Source organism: Leucoraja erinacea, chromosome 38, assembly GCF_028641065.1.
Source record: "Leucoraja erinacea ecotype New England chromosome 38, Leri_hhj_1, whole genome shotgun sequence".
NCBI lineage: Eukaryota > Metazoa > Chordata > Chondrichthyes > Rajiformes > Rajidae > Leucoraja > Leucoraja erinaceus.
Window position 1 is genome coordinate 8480396 of NC_073414.1, and position 26013 is coordinate 8506408.

The 26013-nt window shown below is 48.2% G+C and overlaps 1 protein-coding gene and 1 long non-coding RNA gene across 3 annotated transcripts in view; one reads left to right on the plus strand and one right to left on the minus strand.

Moving 5' to 3' along the window:
- The window catches only part of LOC129714259 (uncharacterized), a 110859-nt gene that overhangs the window by 81298 nt on the left and 3548 nt on the right, over positions 1-26013 (minus strand). The window lies entirely within an intron of this gene.
- LOC129714256 (cyclin-dependent kinase-like 1) overlaps positions 1-26013 on the plus strand; it is a 30196-nt gene that overhangs the window by 699 nt on the left and 3484 nt on the right. Inside the window, exons 1-7 of one of the 2 annotated variants that reach the window (XM_055663804.1) lie at positions 1-22; positions 13078-13199; positions 17579-17651; positions 19464-19554; positions 21632-21832; positions 23631-23713; positions 25213-25269. The exon at positions 1-22 is cut by the window's left edge and continues 699 nt beyond it. In XM_055663804.1, the coding sequence (XP_055519779.1) occupies positions 1-22; positions 13078-13199; positions 17579-17651; positions 19464-19554; positions 21632-21832; positions 23631-23713; positions 25213-25269 (649 nt within the window). Of the gene's footprint in view, positions 23-13077; positions 13200-15809; positions 16307-17578; positions 17652-19463; positions 19555-21631; positions 21833-23630; positions 23714-25212; positions 25270-26013 lie in introns of those variants that run through there. The other variant, XM_055663805.1, reaches the window with a different exon arrangement.

Here is a 26013-nt window from a genome sequence, read left to right on the forward strand (position 1 = left end):
GCGGGAGGTCCAGATGCTGAAGGTAAGTTGGCATCAACCTGTTTGGGAAGAGGATTAGAGTCCTATTTCCTTCGCTCCATAGATACTGCCTCACCCGCTGAGCTTCTCCAGCATTTTTGTCTACCTTCGATTTTTCCAGCATCTGCAGTTAGACAATAGACAATAGGTGCAGGAGTAGGCCATTCGGCCCTTCAAGCCAGCACTGCCATTCAATGTGATCATGGCTGATCATCCCCAATCAGTACCCCGTTCCTGCCTTCCACCCATATCCCCTGACTCCACTATGTTTAAGCTCTCTCTTGAAAGTATCCAGAGAGCCTGCCCTCTGAGGCAGAGAATTCCACACTCACAACTCTCTTTGAGAAAAAGTGTTTCCTCGTCTCTGTTCTAAATGGCTTACTCCTTATTCTTAAACTGTGTGGCCCCTGGTTCTGGACTACCCCAACATCGGGAACACGTTTCCTGCCTCTAGTGTGTCCAAATCTTTAACAATCTTAAACATGACAATGAAACAATCTTGACTCTAATATGTCCCAGAAAACACAATGACATTCTTACTTGAAGCAGCAGGACAAAATATGTAAACATAGTAATCTGTAAACAATAGACTAAACGAGAGAAAAAGTTCAGTGTGTGTGTGTATATACACATACTCATGTCATAACTGATAGGAGCAGAATTAGGCCATTATTGGGCCCATATTTTTCGCTCCTAAGACGTACAGGATTGCAGGCTAATTGACTTGGTAAAATAAATTGAAAATTGCCCCTAGCGTGTGTGGGATAATTCTTCCGCTCTGAATCTCTAAACTAAGCTAAGTGAAATTTTTGATTCATAGGATGCTTTTAACAATTCCCAAGATATTGCAAATTGCACAGCGACATTCTTGCTATTGAGGGAGTGCAGCGTAGGTTTACACTGTTAATTCCCGGGATGGCGGGACTGTCATATGCGGAGCGAATGGAGCAGCTGGGCTTGTACACTCAGGAGTTCAGAAGGATGAGAGGATATCTCATTGAATCATATAAGATTGTTAAGGGCTTGGACACGCTAGAGGCAGGAAACATGTTCCCGATGTTGGGGGAGTCCAGAACCACAGTTTAAGAATAAGGAGTAAGTCATTTAGAACAGAGACGAGGAAACACTTTTTCACACGGAGAGTGGTGACTGTGGTATTCTCTGCCTCAGAGGGCGGTGGAGGCAGATTCTCTGGATGCTTTCAAGAGAGGGCTAGATAGGGCTCTTAAAGATAGCGGAGTCAGGGAATATGGGGAGAAGGCAGGAACGGGGTACTGATTGGGGATGATCAGCCATGATCACATTGAATGGCGGTGCTGGCTCGAAGGGCCGAATGGCCTCCTCCTGCACCTATTGTCTATTGTCCAGCGAGGACATGCTGTAAAATAGACAATTTGTGTATCACTAGATGTCGGAAACAGCAATGACACAAAATACAGATCATTGTTGTGATGTTTGCAGGATAAATGATGGCCACAAATCTGGAGGGGTGGTCTTGTACTGGGATGGGGTTGTGGGGGAGTTGTGCATGAGTGGTCTTTTAGTTAAATAAATGGGAGGTGGTTTACAAAATGCAAATTGTTGCACCATTGCTCCTGCTTTTGATAAACCTTCCTTCAGTGAAGGAATTTGCAATGTCTTTGCCAAGGGAGTTGGAGTGTGTTATTGGATTTGCAAGAATGCGTCTGCATCAATCACTTTGTTTGCCCCCACAGAGAGAGAGGGAGGGAGAGAGATCCTGTCCGCAGAGGGTGGGGAATCTGTGGAATTCTTTGCCACAGACGGCTGTGGGGGCTAAGTCAGTGGATGTATTTAAGGCGGAGATTGACAGATTCTTGATTAGTACGGGTGTCAGGGGTTACAGGGAGAAGGCAGGAGAATGGGGTTGAGAGGGAAAGCTAGATCAGCCATGATTGAATGGTGGAGTGGACATGATGGGCCGAATGGCCTAATTCTGCTCCTTGAACATAAACATATATGACGGGCAAGTTGAAAACTTTATCCACTGGCAGAAGAAGTAGAATTAAAGTAATTGACAAAAAAAATGTTTAAGAAGGAACTGCAGGTGCTGGAAAATCGAAGGTAGATAAAAATGCTGGAGAAACTCAGCGGGTGAGGCAGCATCTACGGAGCGAAGGAAATCGCTATTCCTTCGCTCCATAGATGCTGCCTTACCTGCTGAGTTTCTCCAGCATTTTTGTCTACCGGCAAATAAAAAATGATCTGTAACGTTAAGCTTATGATTGGAACTCAAATCCCGAAAGTTGGAAACCGATCCACGTTTACATTCAAACAATGAATCAGACAATTACTTGGGTATCGGAACAGGTTTATTAATGCCACGTACACCGAGACACAGTGAAATACTTTTGTTTGCGTTCTATATAATTAAGCCAGTAAAAATACCGTACATGCATTCAATCAATACACTCACAAGTATAACAGGAAGAGCCAAGAGAAAAATAGCCCAGCGCAGAATAGTTAGGTTTCCAAATGGAGTAGCCATTACAAAAATGGGGGTGGTTGAATCGGGGATGATCAGCCATGATCACATTAAATGGCGGTGCTGGCTCGAAGGGCCGAATGGCCTACTTAGATCCTCTTCTGGGACCACAGAGGTGCAGCGGTAGAGTTGCTGCCTTACAGCACCAGAGACCCAAGTTCGATCCTGACTGCGGGCGCTGTCTGTACAGAGTTTGTACGCGTTCCCCATGACCGCGTGGGTTTTCTCCGGGTGCTCCGGTTTCCTCCCACACTCCAAAGACGTGTAAGTAGGTTTGTAGACTAATTGGCTTCAGTAAAAATTGTGAATTGTTCCTAATGTGTAGGATAGTGCTAGCGCTGGTTAGTATGGACTCAGAGGGCCGAATGGCCTGTCTCCACGCTGTATCTCTAAACTCTGAACTAAACCAGTACACAAAGTGTCGCCATGCTCTGTCACCATCTTGCAAGAGCTTTCGAGGACACTGGACTTAAATCGTTAACTAGGATCTGGTACACACATAGTGAGCGCAATGATCTTGTGTGTGAGTAGGAACTGCAGATGCTGGTTTAAACCGAAGATAGACCCAAATGCTGGAGTAACTCAGCGGACATAGAAACATAGAAATAGGTGATTAGGCCATTCGGCCCTTCGAGCCTGCACCGCCATTCAATATGATCATGGCTGATCATCCAACTCAGTATCCTGTACCTGCCTTCTCTCCATACCCCCTGATCCCTGTAGCCACAAGGGCCACATCTAACTCCCTCTTAAATATAGCCAATGAACTGTGGCCTCAACTAGCTCCTGTAGCAGAGAATTCCACAGATTCACCACTCTCTGTGTAAAAAATAATTTTCTCATCTCGGTCCTAAAAGACTTCCCCCTTATCCTTAAACTGTGACCTCTTGTTCTGGACTTCCCCAACATTTCGGGAATAATCTTCCTGCATCTAGCCTGTCCAACCCCTTAAGAATTTTGTAAGTTTCTATAAAATCTTCTAAATTCTAGCGAGTACAAGCCGAGTCTATCCAGTCTTTCTTCATATGAAAGTCCTGACATCCCAGGAATCAGTCTGGTGAACCTTCTCTGTACTCCCTCTATGGGAAGAATGGCCACACAGGCAGCATCTTTGGAGAGGAGGAATGGGTGATGATTTGGGTCGAGACCCTTCTTCAGACTGATATGTGGCCTGCTTCTATAATTCTTTAGTTTAGTTTAGTTTAGAGATACAGCGAGGAAACATGCCCTTGGGCCCACCAAGTCCACACCGACCAGCGATCCCCGCACATTAATGGGCCTGCCCCACTTGGTGATTCTTTAGGCAACTGCTGGCGACTGTCATAGTCGTAGCAGGTCACCGAAAAACTGGCGACAACCAACGTCACCCTTGCAACAACCTGCGTCAGGAGAAGTCAAGCTATGCTCATTGGCGTCAAACCCACTGTCGCTGAAAAATGTTACGTGTAAATTGTCCCTAGTGTGTGTGTAGGATTGTGTTAGTGGCTTGTATAAATACCAAGCCAATTTAAGTACATAGATACATAGAAACATAGAAATTAGGTGCAGGAGTAGGCCATTCGGCCCTTCGAGCCTGCACCACCATTCAATATGATCATGGCTGATCATCCAACTCAGTATCCCGTACCTGCCTTCTCTCCATACCCCCTGATCCCCTTAGCCACATCTATCTCCCTCTTAAATATAGCCAATGAACTGGCCTCAACTACCCTCTGTGGCAGAGAGTTCCAGAGATTCACCACTCTCTGTGTGAAAAAAGTTCTTCTCATCTCGGTTTTAAAGGATTTCCCCCTTATCCTTAAGCTGTGACCCCTTGTCCTGGACTTCCCTAACATCGGGAACAATCTTTCCTGCATCTAGCCTGTCCAACCCCTTAAGAATTTTGTAAGTTTCTATAAGATCCCCTCTCAATCTCCTAAATTCTAGAGAGTATAAACCAAGTCTATCCAGTCTTTCTTCATAAGACAGTCCTGACATCCCAGGAATCAGTCTGGTGAACCGTCTCTGCACTCCCTCTATGGCAATAATGTCCTTCCTCAGATTTGGAGACCAAAACTGTACGCAATACTCCAGGTGTGGTCTCACCAAGACCCTGTACAACTGCAGTAGAACCTCCCTGCTCCTATGTACAAACCTGCACGTCTGCAAGCGTTGTCTGCGGAGGGCGCTCAGCATCATCAAGGACTACTCTCACCCCAGCCACAGACTTACCCTCCTACCATCCGGGAGGCGCTACAGGTCTCTCCGTTGCCGGACCAGCAGGCCCAGGAACAGCTTCTTCCCTGCGGCTGTTACACTACTTAACTCTGTACCTCGGTGACTGCCAGTCGCTCCCCCCACCCCCCGGGACACTCCTTCCCCCCCGAAAAAAATTGCACTACAACGACTGTATGTACGTATATATATATTTATTGCTCATATCTATGTTCGCTCTTCTGGGTGAGATGCGAACTGCATTTCGTTGTCTCTGTACTGTACACTGCACAATGACAATCTGAATCTGAATCTTTGGAGAGTGGGAGGAAACCGGAGCACCTGGAGAAAACCCACGTGGTCACAGGTCTAAGGGGTTTTGACTCGAAACGTCACCTATTTCTTTTCTCCTGAGACGCTGCCTGATCCTCTATGTTACTCCAGCTTTTTGTGTCTATCTTCGGTTTAAACCAGCATCTGCAGTTCCTGCCTAAACACAATAATAATGGGTCTGGTACAAGAGCTGGCAATCACAGGACTACTTCCCTCCGATCGCAATTTCAATTGACGTGCAGGATCGCACCAAAGCTAAATGAAGAGTGAAGCTTCCTCATGTGTGACTGTAATATAATATGTCAATGGTCCAGCCTCACTTAAGATCATTCAAGTGTAGAGCAGTCATTTAATCTGCAGTTGCTTCTGTTCAGCTCCTTCTGCCTGTCCCTGACAATAATTGGCCATTGAGCTTAATGAAAGGCGATTGTTTGGAGTGTAAATAAACACACCCGTCAGTTTAACCCTGGGGCTGGCTGACTTTTGCCACTTCTTCCTTTGCGTAGCCACCTGTGGCATCCCGCACCACCCACACTCTCCCGTGCGTGGGAAGGATAGTGGAGTCAGGGGATATTGGGAGAAGGCAGGAACGGGGTACTGATTGTGGATGATCAGCCATGATCACATTGAATGGTGGTGACAATAGACAATAGGTGCAGGAGTAGGCCATTAAACCAAGGCCCAACTATATGGCATTGGTATATTCTCACATACATTGAGATAGTGACAAGCTTTGCCTTCAAATTATACCAGACATTAGTACAATCCAGTCGTACACAAGTAGGTCATTTGGCCCTTCGAGCCAGCACCGCCATTCAATGTGATCATGGCTGATCATCCCCAATCAGTACCCCGTTCCTGCCTTCTCCCCATATCCCCTGACTCCGCTATCTTTAAGAGCCCTCTCTCTTGAAAGTATCCAGAGAATCTGCCTCCACCACCCTCTGAGACAGAGAATTCCACAGACTCACCACTCTCTGTGAGAAAAAGTGTTTCCTCGCCTCCGTTCTAAATGGCTTACTCCTTATTCTCGAACTGTGTGTGGCCCCTGGTTCTGGACTCCCCCAACATCGGGAACATGTTTCCTGCCTCCAGTGTGTCCAAGCTCTTAACAATCTTAACAGTGCTGGCTCGAAGGACCGAATGGCCTACTCCTGCACCTGTTGTCGATTGTCTATTGTACGGAACCGCAGATGCTGGTTTACACCGAAGATAGACACAAAATGCTGCATCCCCTCTGCCACAGCACTGAGTAATAAGGTCATAAGTGATAGAAGAAGAATTAGGCCATTTGGCCCATCAAGTCGACTCCGCCATTCAATCATGCCTGATCTAACTCTCCCTCCTATCCCCATTCTCCTGCCTTCTCCCCGTAACCCCTGACACCCTCGGTGACATGCTTGCGTATCTAGAGTGTGATTAGAATGCGTGAGCCTTTAACATGGGCGGCACGGCACGGTGGTGCAGCGGTAGAGTTGCTGCCTTACAGCACTTGCAGCGCTGGAGACCCGGGTTCAATCCTGACTACGGGTGCTGTCTGTACGGAGTTTGCACGTTCTCCCCGTGACCTGCGTGGGTTTTCTCCGAGATCCTCCGGTTTCCTCCCACACTCCAAAGACGTGCAGGTTTGTAGGTTAATTGGCCTGGTATAAATGTACATTGTCCCTAGTGTGTGTGCAGGATAGTGTTAAGGGCCTGTCCCACTGTACGAGCTAATTCAAGATTTCTCCCGAGTTTCCCCTGATTCGAACTCTGAGAATTACGGTAATGGCCGCTTGTAGATACTCGGGGCTCTCGTGGACATTTTTCAACATGTTGAAAAATCTTCACGAGTCTACCCGGGCTTACCGCGTTTCCCGAGTACCTGCCGTTAGCGTTACGAGCCGCTAAGAGACGTCCCCAAACTACGAGTTCATTCTCCATGCTTACCACGAGTTTGATTTTTTTAAAACTCGGGAGAGCTCTTGGAATGAACTCGTACCGTGGGACAGGGCTTTTAAGGCTAACATTTAACCCACTGCTGGTGAATCGCAGAGTTATGCTTGTGCGGTGCTGAATAAAATATTCATTGCATTGTGTCTGTGAAATGTTTAACTACTGCAGAGCAATGGGCCAGAACTAGTGGGACTCACGATCATATGGAAAGTCACCGTCCCCAACCCTTTTAGCTCTTTGTTTCCTATTACAGAGGAGATTTACTAGAATGTTGCCTGGGTTTCAGCAACTAAGTTACAGAGAAAGGTTGAACAAGTTAGGGCTTTATTCTCTGGAGCGCAGAAGGTTAAGGGGGGACTTGATAGAGGTTTTTAAAATGATGAGAGGGATAGACAGAGTTGACGTGGAAAAGCTTTTCCCACTGAGAGTAGGGAAGATTCAAACAAGGGGACATGACATGAGAATTAAGGGACTGAAGTTTAGGGGTAACATGAGGGGGAACTTCTTTACTCAGAGAGTGGTAGCTGTGTGGAATGGGCTTCCAGTGAAGGTGGTGGAGGCAGGTTCGTTTTTATCATTTAAAAATAAATTGGATAGTTATATGGATGGGAAGGGAATGGAGGGTTATGGTCTGAGCGCAGGTATATGGGACTAGGGGAGATTATGTGTTTGGCACGGACTAGAAGGGTCGAGATGGCCTGTTTCCGTGCTGTAATTGTTATATAGTTATATGGTTATTATCCTGAGATCTGCTCTGCTTTTTGTCTTGGTGTGCCACCTATACTTTTCATCAGTCTAAGAATTGAATCAGTCTTATTTTGGTACTCATGATAATTAAACCCTCTTGACTCTCCTTACAGTGTGGTTGCTTTGTGCAGTTGCCACCCTCCGCTCTGTAAATCTCAGAGTGCGTGTGTTTGTGTGTATAATTGTAGCCATAGGGACAGTCAGACATGACATACATTGTGTAGTTGGTGTACGCCTGCTACCAGACCATTGGGAAACCACTCAGGTTTGACCCGGCTCCTGATCTTTCACTTTCATCCTTTTAGTTTCGTTTTTAGAGATACAGCGCGGAAACAGGCCCTTCGGCCCACCGAGTCTTATAGAGAAGGTTCACCAGACTGATTCCTGGGATGGCAGGACTTTCATATGAAGAAAGACTGGATAGACTCGGCTTGTACACGCTAGAATTTAGAAGATTGAGGGGGGTTCTTATAGAAACTTACAAAATTCTTAAGGGGTTGGACAGGCTAGATGCAGGAAGATTGTTCCCGATGTTGGGGAAGTCCAGAACTAGGGGTCACAGTTTAAGGATAAGGGGGAAATCTTTTAGGACCGAGATGAGGAAAACATTTTTCACACAGAGAGTGGTGAATCTGTGGAATTCTCTGCCACAGAAGGTAGTTGAGGCCACAGTTCATTGGCTATATTTAAGAGGGAGTTAGATGTGGCCCTTGTGGCTAAAGGGATCAGGGGATATGGGGAGAAGGCAGGGATGGGATACTGAGTTGGATGATCAGCCATGATCATATTGAATGGTGGTGCAGGCTCGAAGGGCACCTGCTCCTGCACCTATTTTCTATGTTTCTATGAGTCCGCGCCGGCCAGCAATCCCCGCACATTACACGACAGGGACAATTTACAGTTTTACCGAAGCCTATTAAGCTACAAACCTGCACGTCTTTGGAGTGTGGGAGGAAACCGGAGCACCCGGAGAAAACCCATGGGGAGAAGGTACAAACTCCGTACAGACAGCGCCCCTAGTCAGGATCGAACCCGGGTCTCTGGCGCTGTGAGGCAGCAACTCTACCGCTGCGCCACATCTTAGTATTTTTCCTTGTCAGAGCTCAGGGTGGCAGAACCACCTCTTGTGATTCCACCCCAGCCACTCCAACCATGTGTCACCAACATACCTCTCCAGGGGAGTCCCACCCACCACTGCTCTCTTTTTGTAAACTAGCATCTGCAATTCCTTTGTGTGTCGGAAGGAACTGCAGTTCAAAGAAACATAGAAAACATAGAGAATAGGTGCAGGAGGAGGCCATTCAGCCCTTCGAGCCAGTACCGTCATTCATTGTGATCATGTTTGATCGTCCCCAATCAATAACCCGTGCCTGCCTTCTCCCCATATCCCTCGATTCCACCAACCCCTAGAGCTCTCTCTAACTCTCCCTTAAATCCATCCAGTGACTTGGCCTCCACTGCCCTCTGTGGCAGGGAATTCCACAAATTCACAACTCTCTGGGTGGAAAAGTTTTTTCTCACCTCAGTCTTAAATGGCCTCCCCTTTATTCTAAGACTGTGTGGTCCCTGGTTCTGGACTCGCCCAACATTGGGAACATTTTTCCTGCATCTAGCTTGTCCAGTCCTTTTATAATTGTGTATGTTTCTATAAGATTCCCCCTCATCCTTCTAAACTCCAGTGAATATAAGCCAGTCTTTTCAATCTTTCCTCATATGACAGTCCCACCATCCCAGGGATCAATCTCTTGAACCTACGCTGCACTGCCTCAATCACAAGGACGTCCTTCCTCAAATTAGGCCTCATGTGCTAATCCACTTGTTCCTGGAGTGGGTGGGGGGGGGGGGGGGGGGTGGTGCACTCTGTAAAATTAATGTCACGGTCGGATTGCGGTCCCTCAAGTTTCATGGAGCAGCTGGGATGTGAGAGGCAGGTAGGGATTAGTCACGTCTCACTGCCCAAGAACAAACCCATCGACACAGCTGGAGTGCACCATGTTTAGACAGCCATTGACAGCAAGGTGGGATGCTGTTAGCTGAGGGTATCTCTTACAGGCAGATGGTGGCAGGGCAGTCAGGCAGCAGCTTGTAGCTCCAGGCAGGGTGGGTGGGACGAGGTTGATGCTGTGAGAACCTGGCTAGGATTCAACTTCTCCAGCCTCAGTGAGGAGAGTCCTGGTATCCACTGGCTACTGTGTGTGTGTGTGTGTGTAAGCCAGCCTCTGGATTGTCATATCAAGTCATCAGTGCAGGAAGGAACTGCAGATGCTGGCTTAAACCGAAGATAGACACAAAGTGCTGGAGTAACTCAGCGGGACAGGCAGCATCTCTGGAGAGAAGGAATGGGTGATGTTTCGGGTCGAGACCCTTCTTCAGGCTGATCTCAGGGGAGAGGGAGATATATAGATAAGGATGTGTAAGGTGTGAAAACAGGACAAAGGGGATGATGATCAAGGACAATGTAGAATAGACCATTGTTAGCTGGGAGAATGTAACAATAGGTGCAGGAGGAGGCCATTCGGCCCTTTGAGCCAGCACCGCCATTTAATGTGATCATGGCTGATCATCCCCAATCAGTACCCCGTTCCTGCCTTCTCCCCATATCCCCTGACTCCGCTATCTTTAAGAGCCCTATCTAGCTCTCTCTTGAAAGCATCCAGAGAACCGGCATCCACCGCCCTCTGAGGTGGAGAATTCCACAGACTCGCAACTCTCTGTAACAACAAAGCAAGCAGAGATAAAAATGTAGTCGGAGACGGGAAGACTGGGAAGGGGAGGGGTTGAGGGAGTGGGAAAGCAAGGGCTTCGTGAAGGTGGAGAAGTCTGAAGAAGGGTCTCGGCCCGAAACGTCACCCATTCCTTCACTCCAGAGATGCTGCCTGTCCCGCTGAGTTACTCCAGCACTTTGTGTCTATCTTAGTTTATTGTCACCGAGGTACAGTGAAAAGCTTTTGTTGCGTTCTAACCAGTCAGTGGAAAGACTGTGGAGGTTACACTAACCAGTCAGTGGAAAGACTAGGAGGTTACACAAAAAAACTGGAGAAACTCAGCGGGTGCAGCAGCATCTATGGAGCGAAGGAAATAGGCAACGTTTCGGGCCGAAACCCTTCTTCAGTGGAAAGACTATACTTAATTACAATCGAGCCGTCCACAGTGTACAGATACATGATGAAGGGTAGAATGTGAATAACGTCTAGTGCAGGATAAAGTCCAGTAAAGTCCGATCAAAGATAGTGCGAGGGTCTCCAATGAGGTAGATAGTTGTTCAGCACTGCTCTCTGGTTGTGTTAGGATGGTTCAATGTTTATACCACAGTGGTGTAAGCTGCCCAAGCAAAATATGAGGTGCTGTTCCTTGGGCACGGGGGTTTTCTCCGGATGCTCCGGTTTCCTCCCACACTCCAAAGATGTACAGGTCTGTCAGCTATTTGGCTTGGTATAATTGTAAATTGTCCCTAGTGTGTGTTGGATAGTGTTGGAGCATGCGGAGGGCTGGTTGGCATGGACTCAGTGGGGCCGAAGGGCCTGTTTCTACGCTGTATCTCTACCAACAAAATAAATGGGGATGAGACCTGGAGTGGAGAGGTCAAGGTCATTTTCAGTGTGGGGCAGAAGTCATGGGCCCAATGGCCTGTTCCTCCTCAAGTTCAAGATCAAGTGAGTTTATTGTCATGTGTTCCTGATAGGACAATGAAATTCTTGCTTTGCTTCAGCACAACAGAACATAGTAGGCATTTACTACAAAACACATGAATAAATAAACTGACAGATAATGGGTTATTAATGTTCAGAGTTTTGTCCGAGCCGGGTTTAATAGCCTGAGGGGAAAAGCTGTGGGGAAGTAGCTATTCCTGAACCTGGTCGTTGCAATCTTCAGGCTCGACTTTATTGTCCTCTAATAATCCAACTGACAGAGAGTGCCGGTACTTATCCAAAAGTATTTTCATTAACAGGGAAGGTTGTGGAAGTTTAGAGAGATACAGCCTGGAAACGGGCCTTTCAGTTCTCCGAGCCCACGCTGACCACCGATCACATGATGATTCAATGAAACTTTATTGTCACCTGTATCGGGTACGGTGAAATGCTTTGTGTTGTCTACAACCCGGTAACATCACACAGCAGAACCCGCGTGGACATTACACAAAGAGTCACCACGGTTCTGGCGCCGACAAGCTTACAAAAAGTTCATCGAACGGTCTTATCTTCCACTCGCAGCAGTGAACCAGACCTGGTGCCACACAGGTTGCTATTGAGGGAGTGCAGCGTAGGTTTACAAGGTTAATTCCCGTGATGGCGGGACCGTCATATGCTGAAAGAACGGAGCAGCTGGGCTTGTACACTCTGGAGTTTAGAAGGATGAGAGGGCATCTCATTGAAACATATAAGATTATTAAGGGCATGTACACACTGGAGGCAGGAAACATGTTCCCGATGTTGGGGGAGCCCAGAACCAGGGGCCACACAATTTAAGAATAAGGGGTAAGCCATTTAGAACAGAGACGAGGAAACACTTTTTTCTCACAGAGAGTGGTGAGTCTGTGGAATTTTCTGCCTCAGATGGCGGTGGAGGCCGGTTCTCTGGATGCTGTCAAGAGAGAGCTAGATAGGGCTCTTAAAAATAGCGGAGTCAGGGGATATGGGGAGAAGGCAGGAACGGGGTACTGATTGGGGATGATCAGCCATGATCACATTGAATGGCAATGCTGGCTGGAAGGGCCGAATGGCTTACTCCTGCACCTATTGTCTATTGTCTATTGCGCCCCCCCGTCGGGTCCCGTCTCTGATCTTCGAACCACCCGTCCACACTCGTTCAATCTTATCCCATATTCTCTACTCCCTACACACCTGGAGCCATTTACAGAGGGCCACACAAACTCCGCACGTATTTTTTTTTAAATATCAAAAAATGTGTTTAATTATTAAAAAATGATATTTACACTACAATAAAACAGACCAGAACCCACCAGCATAATACAATACAAACATATATCCTTAATGCACTACTATACAACTATGTTACAATCCTTATTGAGGATGCATTCAACACCCTATGGTCCCGGAACTCCCCCGTGGACAGGGCGTGTTCCCTCTCTAACCCCACCCTCCGCACGTCTTTGGAGTGTTCGGAGGAAACCCACGCGGTCACGGGGGGGGGGAACGTGCAAACTCCACGCGGACAGCACATGAGGTCCGGATCGAACCCGGGTCTCCGTCGCTGTGAGGCAGCAGCTCTACCCGCTGCACCATTGTGCAGCTCCTGGGGGTTGGTTAAGTCGCGCCGGGTTTGAGATGGTGGGAGGTGACTGCGCGCCTTTGGCCGCTTCCATCGTCATTGCCTTTGTGTCCCAACAGAAACTCAAGCACGTGAACCTGGTGAACCTGCTGGAGGTGTTTCGGTACAAGCGGAAGATGCACCTGGTCTTTGAATATTGTGACCAAACCGTGTTGAACGAGTTGGACAAGTACCCCCGAGGGTAAGTCTTTCATTTTGTTTAGTTTAGTTTTACTTAGAGATACTGCGCGGAATCAGTCTCTGTTTATTTATTGTGTCTATGGTATTGTATCTTCAGCTTGTACTCGCTAGAATTTAGAAGATTGAGGGGGGATCTTATAGAAACTTACAAAATTCTTAAGGGGTTGGACAGGCTAGATGCAGGAAGATTATTCCCGATGTTGGGGAAGTCTAGAACTAGGGGGGTCACAGTTTAAGGATAAGAGGGAAGTCTTTTAGGACCGAGATGAGAAAATCATTTTTTACACAGAGAGTGGTGAATTTGTGGAATTCTCTGCCACAGAAGTTGGGTGAGGCCAGTTCTTTGGCTATATTTAAGAGGGAGTTAGATGTGGCCCTTGTGGCTAAGGGGATCAGGGGGTATGGAGAGAAGGCAGGTACGGGATACTGAGTTGGATGATCAGCCTTGATCATATTGAATGGCGGTGCAGGCTCGAAGGGCTGAATGGCCTACTCCTGCACCTATTTTCTATGTTTCTATGTTTCAATTGTTGAATCCAGTTGTGGTGAGCGATTATCTCCTTTAGTAGGTGAATCAAGGACAAGAGATATAGTTGCACATTGTCCTTGGTGTGTGTAGGATAGAGTTAATGTGCGGGGATCGCTGGTCTGCGCGGACACGGTGGGCCGAAGGACCTGTTTCTGCATTGTATCACTAAACTAAACTCCGTATAGATGGCACCTGTAGTCAGGATCGAACCAGCTAAGGCAGTAGCTCTACCATCGCGCCACTATGCTGCAAGCTGGTGAATCTTAAAATCAGTGGTAGACAAAAATGCTGGAGGAACTCAGCGGGTGAGGCAGCATCTATGGAGCGAAGGAATAGGTGATGTTTCGCGTCGAGACCCTTCTTCACACTCAAAATCAGTGGTGGGTAAGTTATTGGAGAGCGTGCTGAGAGATGGGATCGATGTGCCTTTCGAAAGGCAAGGACTGATTATAGATAGTCAGCATGACTTTGTGCCTGAGATGATTGAGGGTTTGCAGAGGTGACCAAGAAGATTGATGAGGGGAGAGCGGTCGGTAGATGTTGTCAACTTGGGCTTCAGCAAGGCCTCTGACAAGTAGGCTGGTCTGAAAGGTTTGATCACTTCGGATCCGGGGCAAAATGGCCAAAATGACACAAACTTGGCTTGAAGGTAGGCAATTTAAGACTAGTAATCGAGGGTTGTTTTTCAGACTGGAAGCTAACAGTGTAATCAGTGGTGTACCACAGTGCTGGATCTGCTCTTGTTTGTTTTGTGCTGCTACGGATGTGAATTTAGGCGGCATGGTTATTAAGTTTGCTGATGCCACTAAATTTGAGGTTTCGTGTAGAAAGTCATCTATTGATAAGAATGGGATGTTGATCATCTGGGCCGATGGGCTGAGGGATGGCAGATGGAGTTTAATTCAAATAAATGTGAGTGCAATACCACCCGGGGCAATAGGTGCACGTTGAGTGGCAGGGCCTGGAGCATTGTAGACGAGAGAGAACAACGAGAGCCTGCTGGAAGGGCAACGAGGAGATGGACCAGAGCAGGAAGACAGAGCAGTGAGCCACTGTATGAGAGAAGGGAGAGTGGGATAGAGAGGGAGAGAGAGGGATGGGGAGAGAGAGAGAAGGATAGTGAGAGAGAGAGGGATGGGAAGAGAGAGAGAGGGAGGGGGAGAGAGGGATGGGGAGAGAGAGAGAGAGAGAGAGGGGAGAGGGAGAGGATGGGGGGGAGAGAGGGATGGGGGGAGAGAGAGAGAGAGAGAGAATGGTGAGAGAGAGAGAGGGGAGGAGAGAGAGAGGGAGAGGGGAGGGGGAGAGAGAGAGAGAGGGGGGAGAGAGAGAGAGAGAGGAGAGAGGGAGGAAGAAAGAGAGAGAGGGAGGGGAGAGAGAGAGAGAGAGAGAGAGAGAGGGAGAGAGAGAGAGGAGAGAGGGAGAGAGAGAGAGAGAGAGGGAGAGAGAGAGAGAGAGAGAGAGAGAGATAGAGAGAGAGATAGATAGAGAGAGAGAGAGGGAGAGAGTGAGAGAGAGAGAGAGAGAGGAGGGGGAGGGGAGGGAGAGAGAGAAGGGATAGTGAGAGAGAGAGAGAGGGGGTGGGAGGGAGAGGGATGGGGAGAGGGATAGAGTGAGAGAGGGAAGAGAGAGAGAAAGAGGGAGGGGGAGTGAGAGAGATGGGGCGAGAGTGAGAGAGATTGATTGAGGGAGAGAGGAGAGAGAGAGAGAGATTGATTGAGTGAGGGGTTGAGAGATGTTAAGAGATAGAGATTGTGAGAGAGAGGGAGAGATTGTGTATGTGAGAGAATCTGAGGGAGATTGGGAGAGAGTGAGAGAAGACCGTGCTGCCGGCTGCCGGCGGTTGTCATAGTAACCGTAGTGTTTCGCATGACACCAGGCATGTTTACAGTCAGAGCTTGACTGCTCAGCATAGTAACAGGCCCAGTGCTGGGGGAACGGGCCCAGTGGTGGAACAGGCCCAGTGCTGGGAGGACAGGCCCAGTGCTAGGATGACAGGCCCAATGTTGGGAGAACAGGCCCAGTGCTGCAACAGGCCCAGTGCAGGGAGAACAGGCCCAGTGCTGAGAGAACAGGCCCAGTGCTGGTGGAACAGGCCCAGTGCTGGGGGAACAGGCCCAGTGCTGGGAGGACAGGCCCAGTGCTGCAACAGGCCCAGTGCTGCAACAGGCCCAGTGCTGGGAGGACAGGTCCAGTGCTGCAACAGGCCCAGTGCTGGGAGAACCAGTCCAGTAACGGTTCACAATTGACCCATTGCATCTCACAACAAACATCTCCAAGTTTATTGCTCGGGGCAGGCTCGCTCGTTGAAATGAAAAGTTTAATTAAGTCTGCACAGCTGCAGAAAAAAAAGTGTTGTGACTGTACGCTTCCGCGAAAGACGGATAATACTTTATGACCGCAATAAATAACTCAAATATTGAACGTAACCAAGGACAGCTGTGTATTCCTGACCTTTCACCTCAGCTTCAAGGAAGCCCATTCAAATTCAACATCTCTTTTGACCCAAGGAGGGGTGGAATTCCACTGAGCAAACTGGATGTTCAACACCCCGGTAGATCCATAAAGACTTCTTTCCCATGGTATTTCTATGTTTCCTAATATATGTCAGATTCTCATCTTAATCCGAGTGTTATAAACACGTTACAAGGACACTGAATATAGACAGTTTTATTCTGCCGTCTCTTGACATCATCGCAACATGTCCAAGATGGCGTCCGAACCAAACGAATATTTGCACGCTATCCACAGAAGCAGACTGCGTTTGGCAGAACATTTGTCGGCACTGGGCCTGTATTCGCTGGAGTTTAGAAGAATGAGGGGGGGGGATCTCATTGAAACATACAGAACAGTGAAAGGCTTGGATAGAGTGGATATGGAGAGGATGTTTCCACTTGTGGGAGAGTCCAGGATCAGAGGTCACAACCTCAGAATTAAAGGACATTCTTTTAGGAGGGAGATGAGGAGGAATTTCTTTAGTCAGAGGGTGGTGAATCTATGGAATTCTGTGCCACAGAAGGCTATGGAGGCCAAGTGAGTGGATATGTTTAAGGCAGATTCACAGTATCAGAGACCCAGGTTCGTAAGGTCATAAGTGATAGGAATAGAATTAGGCCATTTGGCCCATCAAGTCTACTCCGCCATTCAATCATGGCTGATCTATCTCTCCCTCCTAACCCCATTCTCCTGCCTTCCCCCCATAACCCCCGACACCCGTACTAATCAAGACCCGAAACGTCACCCATTCCTTCTCTCCAGAGATGCAGCCTGACCCGCTGAGTTACTCCAGCACTGTGTTTAAGAAGGAACTGCAGATGCTGGAAAATCGAAGGTAGACAAAAGTGCTGGAGGAACTCAGCGGGTGCAGCAGCATCTAAGGAGCGAAGGAAATAGGCAACGTTTCGGGACGAAACGTTGCCTATTTCCTTCGCTCCTTAGATGCTGCTGCACCCGCTGAGTTTCTCCAGCACGTTTGTCTACCTCCAGCACTTTGTGTCTATCGTGAGTTTGTCCTGCTGTGTTTTCCCATCCACTAATTGGTTTTGTCAGCTTTTATCATGACAATACAATATTCTGGCGCTGCTTGCATGTAATTTGTACACAGAGTGACTGCTGACTGGAATCACTGGTATATGAAAAAAGATAATACATTGTTGAGTGAAAGGAGACCTCTGTGACTATTAATATCGGGCTCCTTGCATCTAGTGTCTGTCCTTTAAATAATGCAGCAAGAATTCTAAAAGAAAACCGAATCGGGTCAAGCTCCCCTTACACTGACGTACTTGACCCAGTTTAGGACTGAGGTGAGACGTGACTGTCGGGGGCAACTGTGTTTTTTCTCTCTCCCCTCCCAGGGTGGCCGAGGACCGGGTCAAGAGCATCATACGACAGACGCTACAAGCCGTCAACTTCTGCCACAAGCACAACGTAAGTGAACGCTCGCTGGCAGCGGAGATCAGGGGGGGGGGGGGGGGGGGGGGGGATGTGGGTGTCCCTGCAGCGGGGGTGGAGCGGACATTGACCAGAGACGTTCACAATGACGGTGGGACTTTGTTAGAGGGTGGTGGGTGTATAGAACGAGCTGTCAGAGGAGGCCGTTGAGGCAGGGACTATAAAATCATCAGAGGACTAGATTGGGTAGATGCACAATGTCTCTTGCCCAGAGTAGGTGAATCGAATAGTGGAAGTCAGGGGATATGGGGAGAAGGCAGGAATGGGGTACTGATTGGGGATGATCAGCCATGATCACATTGAATGGCGGTGCTGGCTCGAAGGGCCGAATGGCCTAATAGTGGAAAGGAAATAGGTTTAAGTTGAAGGGGAAAAGATTTAATAGGAATCTGAGGGGTAACGTTTTAGACAATAGACAATAGGTGCAGGAGTAGGCCATTCGACCCTTCGAGCCAGCACCGCCATTCAATGTGATCGTGGCTGATCATCCCCAACAGTACCCCGTTCCTGCCTTCTCCCCATATCCCCTGACTCCGCTATCTTTAAGTGCCCTATCGAGCTCTCTCTTGAAAGTATCCAGAGAACCGGCCTCCACCGCCCTCTGAGGCAGGGAACTCCACAGACTCACAACTTTGTGTTTTCACACAAAGGGTGGTGGGTGTATGGAACGAGCTGCCAGAGGAGGTAGTTGTGGCTGGGACTATCGCAACTTTTAAGAAACAGTTTGACAGGTACATGGATAGGACAGGTTTGGAGGGGGATATGGACAAAATGCAGGCAGGTGGGACTATTGTAGCAGGGATATGCTGGGCAAGCTGGGCCGAAGGGCCTGTTTCCACACTGCATCACTCTATGACTCCACGACTGGAGAAGATGGTGATAAACTCTCCACTGAGCAGGTGGATGGAACCAGACGGGGAGTCCAATGTTTGCGCCAACAGTCAGAGACCCAGTGGAGGGTGTGTAGATTTGCTTCTGGTTTAGTTTTACATATAGCTTTAGTTTAGTTTCAGTTTAGTTTATTGTCACGTGTGCGGAGGTACAGTGGAAAGCTTTTGTTTGGTGCTAACCAGTCAGTGGAAAGACAACACATGATTACAATCGAGCCGTCCACAGTGTAATGAAGGTTTAGAAGGGTTGAGCAATTGTGGGTACATTTCTGGGACCTGCATGTTGAGAGTCGCCGAGCGTGGCCGCCATTTTGGTAAGCTCATTCAACCAGTTTTAGGTTTGTTTGACTGCAGATGCTGGAAAAATCGAAGATAGACAACTAAACTAAAACTAACCTAAGGTAACCTAAACTAACCGAACTCAGCGGGTGAGGCAGCATCTAGGGAGCGAAGGAATAGGTGACGTTTAGGGGTCGAGACCCTTCTTCAGACTGATGTTGGGGGGGGAGGGAAATGGGAGATTTGGAAGGGTAAGTGTGAAAATGAGAGATCAAAGGGGAGGAAGTTCAAGGAAATTGTAGATCATTGTTAGCTAGGGGAAGTTGATAACGAGGCATGCAATGTAAAATTTAATCAGGAGGACAGTCGGAAAACTAGGATGGGGGAGGGGATGGAGAGAGAGGGGGAAAGCAAGGGTTACTTGAAGTAAGAGATGTCGATGTTCATACCACTGCCCAGGCGAAATATGAGATGCAGATCCTCCAATTTGCGTTGGGCCTCACCCTGACAGCGAGGAGGGGCCCAGGACAGAGAGGTCGGTGTGGGAATGGAAGGGTGGGTGGGATGGAGGGTTGACCAGGAGATCGCGTCAGGCTCAGTGTGTATGTGTCTCTGTCAGTGCATCCACAGGGACGTGAAGCCGGAGAACATCCTCATCACCAAGCACGGCGTGGTCAAACTCTGCGACTTTGGCTTTGCACGGATCCTGAGTAAGTCTTGCGCTCATCCGTTCATTGGTAATAGGAGCAGAATCAGGCAACTCGGCCCCTCAGGCCATTCTGCAGAGTTCCGCGGGCCTCGGTGCTGGGGCAGGCGGCTGCTCGTCACGTTGCGTATTCACGATTTGGACGCGGGGATTGTGGCCAAGTTTGCGGATGGTACGAAAATAGGTGGAGGGGCAGGTAATGCAGAGAAAGCAGGGACTCTGCAGAAGGATTTGGACTGGGTGGGAGAGTGGGCAGAGAAGTGGCAGATGGAATATAGGATAGTAAAACATTTCGTTGTCTCTGTACTGTACACTGACAATGACAATTAAAATTGAATCTGAATCTGAATCTGAATCTGAACATGGAGTCAGTAGGAATAAAGGCGTAGATTGCTTCCTAAATGGGGAGAGAATCCAGAAATCGGAGGTACAAAGGGACTTGGGAGTACTGGTGCAGGATTCCCATAAAGTTAACTTGCAAGTTAAAGGGCCTGTCCCACGGGCTTCATGCAGGTGGCGTTTGAAGATTTTGTACGTCCCAAAATCCTGGGGCGCCGGCACGTCACTGCCTATGCCACCAAGCCTCACCACACGCCATGCGCAGGTAATGCACGCCATGCACACATCACGTGCACGCAAATAACGCCCAAGTGGGACAGGCCCTTAAATCGGTAGTAAGCAAGACAAATGCAATGTGACCATTTATTGAATGGCGGTGTAGAATTGATGGCCTAATTTTGCTCCTATCAATTTTGACCTTAATCAATCACAGAAACATGGAAATATAGAAAATAGTTGCAAGCGGAGCTCATTCGGCCCTTCGAGCCAGCACCGCCATTCATCGTGATCATGGCTGATCATCCACAATCAGTAACCCGTGCCTGCCTTCTCCCCATATCCCTTGACTCCACTAGCACCTAGAGCTCTATCTAACTCTCTTTTAAATCCATCCAGTGATATGGCCTCCACTGCCCTCTGTGGCAGGGAATTCCACAAATTCACAACTCTCTGGGTGAAAAAGTTTTTTCTCATCTCAGATTTAAATGGCCTCCCCTTTATTCTTAGATAAAGGGGAGGCCATTTAATTTTATGATTCAGCAAATCAACGCTGATCTATCTCTCCTCCCAACCTCATTCTCCTGCCTTCTCCCCATAACTTCTGACACCCATACTAATCAAGTATCTATCTATCTATCTATCTATCTATCTATCTATCTATCTATCTATCTATCTATCTATCTATCTATCTATCTATCTATCTATCTATCTATCTATCTATCTATCTATCTATCTATCTATCTATCTATCTATCTATCTATCTATCTATCTATCTATCTATCTATCTATCTATCTATCTATCTATCTATCTATCTATCTATCTATCTATCTATCTCTGCCATAAAAAATATCCATTGACTTGGCCTCCACAGCCTCTGTGGCAATGAATTCCACAGATTCACCACCCTCTGACTAAAGATATTTCTCCTCATCACCTTCCTATAGGAACGTCCTTTAATTCTGAGGCTGTGACCTCTAGTCCTAGACTCTCCCACTAGTGGAAACATCCTCTCCACGTCCACTCTATCCAGGCCTTTTACTATTCATCTTTGGTTTAATGGCCATGGAAATGAGGGTGGAGATTGCTGTCAAACCCAACTCCATGTACTCCCTGATCTGAGGCAAAACAAGCTGCTGTCGTAGTTTAGTTTAAAGATACAGCGCGGAAACAGGCCCTTCGGCCCACCGAGACTGCACCGCCCAGCGATCCCCGCACACTAACACCATCCTGCACCCCACACTAGAGACAATTTACAATTTTATACCAAGCTAATTAACCCACAAACCTGCACGTCTTTGAAGTGTGGGGGGGAAACTGAAGGTCTCGGAGAAAACCTACACAGGTCACGAGGAGAACGGACAAACTTCGTACAGACAGCACCCGTAGTCGGGATGGAACCCGGGTCTCTGGCGCTGTGAGGCAACAACTCTATCATTGACCGGGGTCTCTGCAGCTGTGTGGGTCTGTAGTTAGGAGTGAGGCTGTCCCCCCCCTGGTGTTAATGTTGGGCCTTGTCTTGCAGCTGGGCCCGGAGATGAGTACACGGATTATGTGGCAACACGATGGTACCGTGCCCCGGAGCTGCTGGTTGGAGACATCCAGTACGGCCCGCCCGTGGACGTCTGGGCTATAGGCTGCGTCTTCGCTGAGCTCATCTCCGGCAACGCCCTGTGGCCAGGCCGCTCCGATCTGGATCAGCTCCACCTCATCAGCAAGACACTGGGTCAGTTGTCCAAAGAAGGGTCTCAACCCGAAACGTCTCCAGAGATGCTGCCTGTCCCGCTGAGTTACTCCTGCTTTTTGTGTCTATTCGCGGGTCAGTTGTTCACTCTGGCTTCAGGCTTTAGGCCTCGGGCTCCGGCCTGGCCTTCTCTGTCTGCTGTTGACCAAAAGGCCGTTACTCAACAGGTCAAGTCCAGTTCATGGCCATGTGCAGGTACGGTGAGGGGCAGGTAGAGTGCACACCTGGCCTGCTGCAGCGTTATAGGCACCTGGACTCAGAAAAAAACCCAACACGCAAATCACCACACGTAAATCATGTCATGCAAATCATGTCACATGCACGCGTGTCACACTCACACAGTACACATCACATGCACGCGTCACACTCACGCACTGTCTCACGCATGCATCATGCAACTTATGCCCACACATGTTTCACGCCCACACATGCCACACAAACATCTCACACACACGCACACGCACACACACACGTCTCGCACACACATGTCTCACACACACACACACATCTCATACACACACACACACACGTCTTGCACACACATGTCTCGCACACACACACACACACACGTCTGGCACACACACACACACGTCTTGCACACGCACACGCACACACACATCACACACACACACACACATCTCACACACACACATTCTGCATGAAAGTGAAAATAAAAAGGAGATACAAGGAAATTCAGGTTCAAATTGTGAGCAAAACACAAATCGCTGGAGTAACTGATTGGGTCAGGCAGCATCCCTGGTGGAGTGTGGGGGGAAACCGGAGCACCCGGAGAAAACCCACGTGGTCACACGGAGAAAGTACAAACTGCGTACTGACAGCGCCCGTGGTCAGGATCGAACCCGGGTCTCTGTCTTGTAAATGTCTTGAAATTAGAGAAGTCAATGTTCATACCGCTGGGGTGTAAGCTGCCCAAGCGAAATATGAGGTGCTGTTCCTCCAATTTGCGCTGGGCCTCACTCTGACAGTGGGGGAGGCCCGGGATAGAAAGGTCAGTGTGGGAATGGGAGAGAGAGTTAATGTGTTTGGCAACCGGGAGATCAGGTAGGCCAAGGCGGATGGAACAAAAGTTTTCAGCATAACTGTTCCTCCAGTTTGCGTGTGGCCTCTTATTCTATAGAAGTATAGAATTCTATTGCGATAGAGGCAGGAAACTTGCTCTCGATGTTGGGGGAGTCCAGAACCCAGGGCCACAGTTTAAGAATGGGAGGAAAGCTATTTAGAACGGAGACGAGGAAACACTTTTTCTCACAGAGAGTTTTGAGTTAAGGGGGGGGACTTGATAGAGGTCTTTAAAATGATGATGAGAGGGATAGACAGAGTTGATGTGGGCAAGCTTTTCCCTTTGAGAATAGGGAAGATTCAAACAAGAGCACATGACTTCAGAATTAAGGGACAGAAGTTTGGGGGTCACATAAGGGGAAGCCTCATTACTCAGAGAATGGAAGCGGGGAGGAATGAGCTTCCAGTGGAAGTGGTGGAGGCAGGTTCGTTGGTATCATTTAAAAATTAATTGGATAGGCATATGGATGAGAAGGGAATGGAGGGTTATGGTATGAGTGCAGGCAGGTGGGTCGGAGGCAGGTGGGACTAAGGGAAAAAAAATTGTTCGGCACGGACTTGTAACACCGAGATGGCCTGTTTCCGTGCTGTAATTGTTATATGGTTATATGAGTGTAGAATTCTCTGGCCTACTCCTGCACCTATTGTCTATTGCCTCGGACATCTCGCTGAGTGTCATGTCTTCACTTTGTTCCCACAGGGGATCTCATCCCTCGCCACCAAAAGATCTTCAGTTCCAACCAACAATTCAGAGGCGTGAACATTCCCGAGCCTGATGTCCTGGTGAGAGCCTCCTTTATAAAATGAATGACCAAAGGTGGTGGTGAATCTGTGGAATTCATTGTATCACTCTATCGTCAGACTTGATGGCCTGTTTCCATGCTACATCTCTCTAGATTTAGCTCTTAGGGCTAAAGTTGCTGCCTCACAGCACCAGAGACCTGGGATTCATCCTGAATCCGAGTGCTGTATGTATGGAGTTTGTACGTTCTCCCCGTGACCTGCGTGGGGTTTTCTCTGAGATCTTCAGTTTCCTCCCACACTCCAAAGACGTACGGATTTGTAGGTTAATTGGCTTGGTGTAAATGTAAATTGTCCCTCGAGTGTGTAGGGTAGTGTTAGTGTGCGGGTGATCGCTGGTCGGCGCGGACTCGGTGGGCCGAAGGGCTTGTTTCCACGCTGTATCTCTAAACTAAACGAAGGAACTAAACTAAACTACTCACTCACCTCTGATCAGAGTTACGCAGCATCTGCGATCTTGTGGAACGAAGAATCCAAATCTCGGAGACACAATGGTCTGCAGATGCTGGAAACTTCAATAGAACACAAGTGCTGGAGTCACTCAGTGGGTCAGGCAGCATATGTGGAGAGAAGGAATGGGCGATGTTTCGGGTCAAGACCCTTCTTCATTTCCACAAATATCAGTACTAGTATCATTCATTAACACCTTCTCCACAGCCAATGGATCATTGATCAATGACCAACACTGAGCATCCCGCTGTGTTTCTCCAGCATTTTTGTCTACCTTTGATTTTCCAGCATCTGCAGTTCCTTCTTAAACACTGAGCAGCACTTTGATTTGTCCTTTTGTATGCCTTTCATTTGTTTGTTTCTTTCTACCTTTTCATATCTCTCGCTACCCTCTCCCCTGACTCAATCTGAAGAAGGGTCTGGCAGGACCAGAGATGCTGCCTGACCCGCTGAGTTGCTCCAGCATTTTGTGTCTATCTTCGGTGTAAACCAGCATCTAGTGTAGCTGGGACAGTGTGGGCAAGTTGTTTTAGGGTGGTGTTAATGTGCGGGGATCGCTGGTCGGCACGGACACGGCCTATGGGCCTGGTTTTGCGTTGTATCTCTAAACTTAAAAAACCCTACAAAAGTCAGAGACTGCAGTAATTATACTGCCATCTGGGCAACACATCACTCTGAAGAAGGGTTTCGGCCCGAAACGTTGCCTATTTCCTTCGCTCCATAGATGCTGCCTCACCCGCTGAGTTTCTCCAGCATTTTTGTGTACCTTCTCTCTGACTCTATCACTGTGACTCTCTCTGACTCTATCAGCACTTCCTTCCTACACATCTCTGGAGAGGATGGATAAGTCAATTTGGTGAAGAGAGATTTGCAAAGAATTGTAGTGAATCAGGAGTAGTCTGAAGAAGGGTCTCGACCCGAAATGTCACCCATTCCTTCTCTACAGGGATGCTGCCTGTCCCGCTGAGTTACTCCAGCACTTTGTGTCTACCTTCAAAGCCTGACTGTTCCGTTTGTTTCCCACCGCCCAGGTGCCGCTGGAGGAGAGGTTTCCACACATCTCCGCTCAGGCCCTCCACTTGATGAAGGTACATGTAGAATACAGGGGCGTGAAACATCCCTGATTACCAGGGCCACCACCCAGAGCTCACGGCATGCCCGGTTAAAGCGCGTTAAACCCCTGCTTCTCTCTCTCTCTCCCTCCCCCCCCCCCCCCCCCCCCCCCCCAGTTCCCTGACTAATTTCACTCAAAGATCCTATAGCGGAGCAAGATAGACCACTCCTGCTAAATGCAATGGGCTGACGTGTAGTACGCAACGGAGCCTTTTTTCCATCCATTTCAGTAACCCGACCCGACCCGACTCACACCCAACGTTGCGGGGGAACAGTTTGCGTTAATAAATTAAAATTCTGAAAATTAGGAGAAGATTTTTACCAAATAACTTTCATTTTTACGACTTCTGTCTCAGCACTAGTATCTTTGCTCCACCAAAGATCCCATAGCGGAGCAAAGATTCTCGTGCGGAGACGGAAACATCCTCGTAAAAATAAAAGTTCTATGGAAAAAATCTTCTCCTCATTTTCAGAATTTTAATTCATTAACACAAACTTTTTCCCTGCAACGTTGATTACACTGCGAGTCGGGTTGGGTCGGGTTACTGGAATGGATAAAAAAAGGCCCATGTTCCGCTCCGTTGCGTACTACACGTCAGCCTATTGCATTTAGCAGGAGTTATTGCATTTAGCGGAGTCTTGCTCCGCTATAGGATCTTTGATAAATATACTTGGGGTTCTGTACACCAAGTGTCGTTTGTGAGTTATTTAGCCCCCGA